General features: G+C 40.8%; 1 protein-coding gene across 1 annotated transcript; it reads right to left on the reverse strand.

Annotated features, from left to right (window-relative positions):
* Positions 1-525: 525 nt before the first annotated feature.
* On the reverse strand, positions 526-6,516 carry C1H13orf42 (chromosome 1 C13orf42 homolog). Its single transcript, XM_075921012.2, has 3 exons — positions 6,026-6,516; positions 2,008-2,143; positions 526-1,469 (listed from the first exon to the last, which is right to left on the reverse strand). The coding sequence occupies exons 1-3, from the start codon at positions 6,443-6,445 to the stop codon at positions 1,231-1,233; spliced, it is 795 nt and encodes a 264-aa protein (XP_075777127.2). The 5' UTR covers positions 6,446-6,516; the 3' UTR covers positions 526-1,230.
* Between the last annotated feature and the right edge of the window lie 1,905 nt (positions 6,517-8,421).

Here is an 8,421-nt window from a genome sequence, read left to right on the forward strand (position 1 = left end):
TGGTTGAGCAAAGAAAAAAGGGTGGTGGTGGTCGGGGGAATGTTATTGAGGAAAAAAAAGGGGAAAAGTTATTGAGCATAAAAAAAAAAGTTGCCTGCCTCTTTAAGGGCAGTAATTTTGAATTCTGTTGTTCTCCATGGCACACCTCCGACTGCCTCGCAGAACACACTGCATTAGAGCTGTAAGCATATATATATCACAAAAATTCCAAATGCTTTATTTACCGTTACTAAAGTAAAGGTATCTTCTTAGGAGCACCTCTATAATGTGTTGGGTTTTTTTTTTTTTAGTGGTTACTGGAGATCTTAGTGAACGCTGATATTTGGGTAATGGCTGTAGCCTAGTGATGATGTGCGAAGATTTATGTTTGTAATTTAACCACAGATTAGAGAGCCGTCTGTATCCAGTTTGTTCACAAATGCTGCTGTTCAAAGATACTATACACCTATAAGAGTAAGTGTAAATGTTTTAAAATCTTATTTTCTATGTAAGACTACGATATTCTAATAAATAGTTGAAGAATTTTTATTTTACTTTATTTGTAACCTTTGAAGAGATCTGCACAAATCTTGACCTGCAAGGAGCCCTTTATGCTGTCTCCAGCAACAAAACAGTTTCCATCAGACAGCAGAGTACAGGATCTGTTTGACTTTTTTAGCACACAATGGGAGAATTATCTCACAACAAAATCTGCTCATGCTAATGCTCTGATTGCTGCTATTTCTAAAGCTCTAAAGATTGCTTTCTGAACAGCCCCCCCTCGGTGCCACTGTATGCTCTCAGGTTGTGGGACTGATGATGGCACACACTAAATTCTCCGAGGCAAAGATGAGGAAAGTCTATTTTGCTGTCCTGAAATTGGAACTCCTGTTGCAAAAATTCACCAAACATGACTAGAACTGCTTTGTAGGACTAGAGCCAGGAAATAAATTACTGTACCAGGCAATTCTTGAGTCATGGTTTCCAATTATGCTGGAAAAGGCATATAGGAGCTTTTTTCCCCCCCTGGTGATAAATCAGTATTGTTAGGCACAATGAACTCAATGAGCTATGCTCCAATGTCACTGCAAACCTGGAATAGCCATGGCTCACAATAAAACAGCATAAAGAATCTTCCGTTAACATACACTGTTATGTCTCCCTGCTACAATGCTGGGTAAGCCAGAGCTTATCAAGAGAAGTAAATGCTAGACATTCGATTTTTTTTATATAGCTATCTTCCAACTGGGGCTAGTCCTTCTTACATGATCTTGGTTTAAATTTTAAAGTGCTGAATGCCCCTTCCACAGCTTTGGGTAAATAAATTGGATATCTTTCCAATCTTTTCCTGGAGCCAATTGTTCTTCTCTGGCTGTTTCTTTGAGATTGACTTGCTGCCTTTGCTGTTTGCAAGGCATCTTGGGAGTGCCTTTGAGGGGCACGAAGAATCCAGTTTGAATGTAAACTGTGTTCACGAGTGCTGGTAGCCACTGAAAAACAGAAGATGGTTCTAGTTAATAACAGCCTCCCAATGAATGTTAACGTTCAGCTAGTAATTGACAAAGGAGGCTGTTAGAGATGCCCTTTGTAGAAATCATGCTGAGTAACACAGTGAAGGTTCCATAATGGCTTCCACTCTAGAAATTTCTGAATTTCACATTCTGACTAAAATTATTGACTGAATTGTCAGTGAGGCAAAAAATCCATTATTTGAATAGTTGTGCCTATAGATGTGTTTTTGATTTGTAAAGCTAACAAAAACCAGCCAATCATTTGTGAATGAGGAAAGTGAATTGTATCTTTATATACAGCTCTATCCTCTATAGACACATAATTATCCAATTATGAAAGGACTAGTCTACTGATATTTTTAACATCCCTACAAGCAAGATTTCTAGTTGTAGAAATTGGACAATGGAATTTACTTCTGTACAGAAGGACAGAACAAGGCCCACATATTTTTTCTTTATATCTTTCCCCACCCTTTCCCTTAGTAATTTTATTTTAGAGACATTATATAGACTTCACCATCAAAGTCAACATCCACATTTGGAAGATCTGTCACAGGCACTTTCTGCCGTCGCTCTGCATCCAGCTCTGCAATCACCGAGTCAAAGAAAGCTATTGCCTCTCTTACATCTGAATTGGGCTGTGGGACTTTTCTCTCCAGTGGTATCTGTGGAAAAGATGCATAAGAAATAAGAACACTGAGAATAATACAGAACTACTTCTTAAAAGAACTCTGCAAAGTCAAAAAATACACAATGTGCGTCTGGATCTAAACAGTTCCAAAATGTGATGAGTTGATGTAGGTCCATGTCTAGTTCACAATTCATGCCAACCTAAGAAAATGGTCCAATATAACATGAAGTACTTATGTTGTTCTCTTTATCAGCAGATCTCAGAGCACTTGCACAGAAAATCAGTATCATTATCCCCAATGTATAGATGGGTAACTGAGGCTCAGGAAAGGAAAATATCTGCTCAAGACCCAACAAGCCAGTGGCGGAGCCATGTAGTCTAGACTAGACGTACCCTGTGTGAACATTTTTTTCTGTGTACTTCAATGTCTGTAGAGGCAAAACTCCCATTGACGGTCTTGGACCTGCTACACAAGTAAAGACTGCCAGTGTTTTCACTCAGTTTGAAGGTCAGATTGTACAAATGAGAGCAATGTGCCCCCCCACTTCCCTGGCTCAGGTTTAGGGGCCGGTGAGGGAATGAGTAAAGCTTCTAGCTTATTTGCTCCCTAAACCCTTTGGGATGAATTGCATCACTAGGGGATGCTAAGAAGAAGCCACCACTCCACACCTACTGACTGCAGTGACTGCTATTACATCTGGCCCATAATAGTTAAAAGACAGTTTAAAGAAAACTTCTTGCCAATATAATTGGAGACACACATGATTTTTCCCTCAGGATGAGCCCAAGGGTCAAAGTTTGAGCCTGAATCCAGACCCGAAAGGTCAGATGCCTATTGGTTCAGCCTGTTGTAGAGACAGCCATTTGGAAGCAAATCAAGGGCTTCTGAGTATGTGCTGAGTGCATTTCTAATACTTCACCACATAGAGAAAGATAAATGAATTTTCATGGACGGTTATGTCAGTGCAAATAGAGAGTGACGTACAAAACAATACCTCCATTTTTAGAAAGAAACTTGTGATCCATTAGGAAAGTGCCATTTAGAAAGCAGCCAAATCACGGTAGTATTCTGGATTTCTTCCTGAGTCCTTCACAGTCCCTTTCTTCAAAGCCAGAGTTACAGTGCAGTGACCAACTCTTTTCTGTGGGTGAAACTGAAGCACTGTGCAGCACATCCTGCTGATATCATGCATTATCCATTTATGAGTAGGAGGCTTGATAGAGTTAATGCTCCAGCAGTAATCAAGGCTGGTCGCACATAAGAGTGAGTCAGCTATAATCAGATGACACAGTGCTCCAGACCTTGGAAAATTAAAGAGGTATTTGTTTGTAAAACCAGAGTTTCCTTTCTTTTTAAGAAGAATTTTCAATTGCACCTAGCAGTATAGTGATATTCAGGAAATGTAAGGAGTCTATGTTGAGCCTGTCTGTAAGGTCTGTTCCATAATACCTGCTGTACTCAGTGTTCTGCATCCTTTGCCACTGTTTTCTTTCCACTTTGTTAACTCTGCCAAATTCTGCTCTCAGTTACACAAGGGTGGATCCAGGATAACACCACCGATGGCAATGGAGGTAGTGACCCCAGTTACTGTCAATCTTCCTTCAGTCAAAAGGGAAACAACCACAACTAACGTTAGGCAGGGTGCACCGTTAATTCCTAGCCTATGTACTTACACAAAAAGCTTCTTACACTGGCACCCATCAGCACAGTGCAAGCCACATGTCTAGATCGCAGTTTATCTGTTTTGGATCTTTCCCTCCTCTTGATTCTTCACCTCTTTACAGATGTCTCTGTCTTCCTTTGCCAGTGCCTCTGAATTCTTCTTCCCCCCGGTTATTTACTGAGCATTGGTGTACAAAATACGATACAGGTGTAGGTCCTAATTCGAAGCCCAATGAAGTCGTGAAAAATGCCATTGACCTGGGTGGGCATTGGATTAGGCCCACAGAGCATTAAAAATATGGGCTCTTGTTCCAGAAATGTTTTGGGTTTTATTCAGTCCCCCGTGACATAATCTGCTCCCATGCATTAGCAGAAGCTACTATATCCAAAGGTAAATTTGTTCTTGTAGGAGAGCAGACAGTGCTTGCAGCAGTGTTCTCCATCAAGGCCTCTGCTGTGGGAGGTTGTCTTCCACATCTGGTTGGAGCCTGCTGGGGATGGGTCTTTTCGAAGATGCAATAAGTTAGTCCTGTGTCCCTATCCCATCCATCTTCCCAGCCAGCTGTAGCTATCCTGACAAAGAAGGGATTGTGGCCACTTTGCATGAGCACAATACCCCGGCAGGCAGCCTTTCCACTTCTGGGAGCTCTGTGTCATAGCTAGAAAGAAGCCCAGTTGAATCAGCCTCATTGACAAGTAGATGCAGACCAAACCATTCCCACACTCACAATTTACAAATCAGCTACTGAAATGAAAGTTTTGCAGTGATGGGATTCTTTACTGTGTCTGGTGTTGGGAGATGGCCTGTAGAAAAAGCACTGCTGCAAAGTTCTGAATGGAATGACAGCAAAGGGAGAAATGTTGTTTTCTGTTTCTAGAGCAGCTGCCAGCCTAGTAGTTAACAGCAGATTTCTAGTGAATGGAGCATTGCAAACCAATGCTCGCCATGTCCCTATGGCTGGCATTGGGACTTTTAGTGAGGAGCACAGTCCTGTTGATGGCATTCCATCAGGCTACTCAGTGAAACTCATGGCTGTTCATTAAAAGAATGTACCTTGAGTCTGTACCCGCAGAAGTTCACACAGGGCCTGATACAAAGCCAATACAAAGCCTCCTTGTCAGCAAAGGATTATAGAGCCCTCCGATCAGTAACAGCTATAAACAACCATGGTAGAGAACCATGAAGTGCCATGTGATGTGATAACCTTAAATAAAATTGTCTTTTTTAGGGATGTATTTTCCATACTTCATACACACCCAGCTCTTTCTCATGCTCACACACATTTTCCCAGGCACACTCAGAAAATCTTGACTCACACACACTCCACAGCACTCTCAAAGTGAGTTTATAGGCCCTATATATTCTCACCTCCCCCGTTACAGGATTCTCTACCTATTGAGGTACTAGCATGCCCTTCTCACTGTACTGTCTGAGTAACTGAAATATTTATGGTTTATTGTCCTCACAACACTCCTATGCAGAAAGGAAGTATTATTATCATCCCCATTTTACACCTGGGGACTGGAGGTACAATGAAGTCACTTGCCCAAGATCACAGAGAAGTTCTATGACAGAGCTGGAAAGAAATAAAATTGCATCTAAGACCATTTTAATCTATTAAAGCATTCCCAACTGTCCTCCAAAGAAAGGGGGGGGGAGGGTATTGTACAACCCTGCCTCTAAAAGTGATCAAATCTAACCAGAGCCCGCCTTTTTTCTTGTTCTCGGTGTATGGCTATAGTTGGTGTCCCCTTAATAATAAAACAAATAATAACTTCAAACTAACAAAATCCCCACATGACTAACTGTGGTCTGATAAGCCACCAAGTTTCTAGAGACAGCAGCAGTCAGCTGCTTCTGTTCACAATATTCTGTCATCATATCAATCTAGACCCTGAAGAATCACATATAATTATCACTTTATGGTTGATACCTGTTACATCTTCATTCTTATCTTTGCATCCAGACTGCAAAGAAAATCAAATAGCATTCAGCAGGAACTACCAAATCTAATTCCCTTTATTCAATTTTGTATAAATGCTTGTACACAATAAATAATTCTCTATTTCAGACAGTGGCACAGTCAGAGTGAGGTAATGCATACAAAATGACTTGATCTTGAATAAAGACCACAGATTCAGAAACAGTATTTATGCAACTACTTTTCACAAAGGTAAGACAAATGATAGGTAGCCATGTGGCAAGAATATTGTCTTGTATTTCGATACAATGGTGCCTACCTTTGAGGAGTGCCTGATAGGAGGTGGGGGAGGAGGCTTTTTGCCTGTTTTGGAGGATTTTGTTGACACTGGAGAAATTTCTGATGTCATTTTCATGGATTTTAAGTCATTGATGCTCTCAAGGTATTTTTTCCTCAGTGCTAATAGATCCTGTAAGTACTGTAAGCAGTGTTGAGTCTTAGAGTACAGCCAGGCCCTATCTTCCTCTTTCTGCTGGAAGTATGCACATGAGTCCACGCTGGTGGTACTTTTGCATTTTTTCAAGGATTCACTGAGTCTCTGTTGCTCACTTCCAAGAGTGCACATAGAGGTGCTGCGGATCAGCCTCACAGCAGAGCCTGTGTCATCGTAACAAGGGATATCATCAGCCAGACTCCTATGGGAGTTGGGATGAAAGAGCAAATGGATCTTTCTGAACATAATGTGCCACGTTCTTCACCTGTATCTTGTCTCCTTTAGCTTCTTGATTGTAAGACAAAATGAGTTAGGCAGTATCCAAATCTCTTGTCATTAGCTGAAAGATAGATTTGCCAGAGGCTCATTGTAATCAGGGTAAAAGTTTATTGATACTTCAGCTGCTTGCAATATAGTTTGCTTTTAAACATCACAACAAAATGGTTTTGGTTACATCTGCATCAATTAAACGGCTTTGCTCTTTCCTCAGATTAAAACGTAGTACAGTAGGTCAAATGCCTTCCTCTGATCTTTCTTCTAACAGTTCTCCATACAAATCATCCATGTCAGACAAAACATTTTCATCTCCCTTGTTTCTTTCCGTTTCCTTTTGTTTCCAACAGTGTCACATGCTTGATGTGTTAGATGTCTGCCTCACTTTATAGTTGCATAGATTCGAGATGTCTTTGTGCTGACCATGGTTCTGAACTACTTCTGAGCTCCAAAAAATATTCTCTTGCTTAAGAAATAATGAGACGTGGCTTAGCAGACCATGAATGGGTGTTTGGCCAAAAAAAAAAATTCCAATAAGCCTAGACCAAGATGGGTTGACAAATCAGGAAGGGGGCACCTGTAGCATATAGCTTGTTGTACCTCCAAGCAGGAGTTCAGTGGCTATGAGAAGGGATGTTGTGTTCTGTACTATGGCAACAGGGGCAGGGTTACCGTTATCTGATAGCACATCTTTGTTAGAAGTAGAGTGGACTCAGGTACCCAGATCCATTACACACCATTCAAAAGCTTCCTGTGGGAGAAATGCTGTAAAATAAAACTGTTTCAAAAGATGCTTTTATCTCGAAATAATAGCAGAGATTTTATCGTGCAGAGAAACCATTCCCTCTGTGGTTTTGAACGTTTGTTCGAGAGAAAAAAAACTACGTGCAAATGTTTGAATTCTGTGTTTATGGCTGCAGGATTTAGTCTGAAAAGTACTGTACACACCATTAGCATTTTAATGCTGTTCTTTGATTTGCATCGTGTCCATACTATGAATGTGCTTTAAAGGAGATAATTGGACAACAGACAGTTTTCTTTGTCACAATGATCTAGCTTTTATAAAATCTACAGGAATGTTCAGGGCTTTCATTTTCACAAATAAATCTGTAACTCATTCTGTTTAGTGCTTTGTGTTTGAGAATTCATGGGTGTGATCTTACAGTTTCCGCTCAGGTAAAACTCCCACTGAACTCACTGGAAGCCTTGCATAAGGATTTAGGCACAATAAGGGCTGTGCAAGAATAATATAAATATATGTGTTTTATTTCATGCATTCCTCCATAAGCTCAGATCCACTGGGCAATTATTTCATGCTATAATTTCAGAGCATATTTACATATACACCCTGATTTTTGAGCTGAGCGTGATATAGGATCTAAGGCAGACTCGTGATAGCTTTATGCCACTTTTGTAGTTCCTTAATTCTGGGACTGGTTTGGCTCCCATTATAAGCAGGAGTAGTTTTGGGATTGCTCTAAATTGCACCAAGCAGATTATGATCTATAGCTGGAAGAACTGGACCGTGGAGATAAGTTTATAATACCTAATACTTCCAGAGAGGCTCTGCATGTGTTTCCACCACCAGGTAGTTGGTAAAGCCAACTCTATGACCCCTTTGAGTCCCAGAACTATGCAAAAAGATAGTCATTAATGGGAGAATGGGGCCCAGTGCCTCCAGGTCTGTGGCAGAGAATCCTGGTCCAGAAAATTAGTACAGTAAAAAGCATTGTGGTAGTCTCTCTTCTAGTATATATTTTCTTTTACGAAGTATAAGGCTGCAAGGAATCCTTAGCTTGGGGCTTTGTACCTATCTCATCAGTGTTGCACAGTGCAGTGACTGTCCCCAACTGAAAGAAGTGAGACCAGGCCTGAATATCCCTTTAAAGGGGATTTGATTTACTGTATCTCCAGGTTTTAGCTGCGGTGAATCCAATGAACACCTGTGT

The sequence above is a fragment of the Pelodiscus sinensis genome, chromosome 1, assembly GCF_052426305.1.
Source record: "Pelodiscus sinensis isolate ZL-2025 chromosome 1, ASM5242630v1, whole genome shotgun sequence".
NCBI lineage: Eukaryota > Metazoa > Chordata > Testudines > Trionychidae > Pelodiscus > Pelodiscus sinensis.

Excerpts from the sequence above, each read along its gene's own strand:
- C1H13orf42 (XM_075921012.2), bottom strand. The coding sequence starts at position 6,445 with ATGTTCAGAAAGATCCATTTGCTCTTTCATCCCAACTCCCATAGGAGT. Across the intron at positions 2,144-6,025 it reads CTATCAGGCACTCCTCAAAG|AGAAAAGTCCCACAGCCCAA; the intron begins GTAGGCACCATT and ends ATACCACTGGAG. Across the intron at positions 1,470-2,007 it reads TGTGGATGTTGACTTTGATG|TGGCTACCAGCACTCGTGAA; the intron begins GTGAAGTCTATA and ends TCTGTTTTTCAG.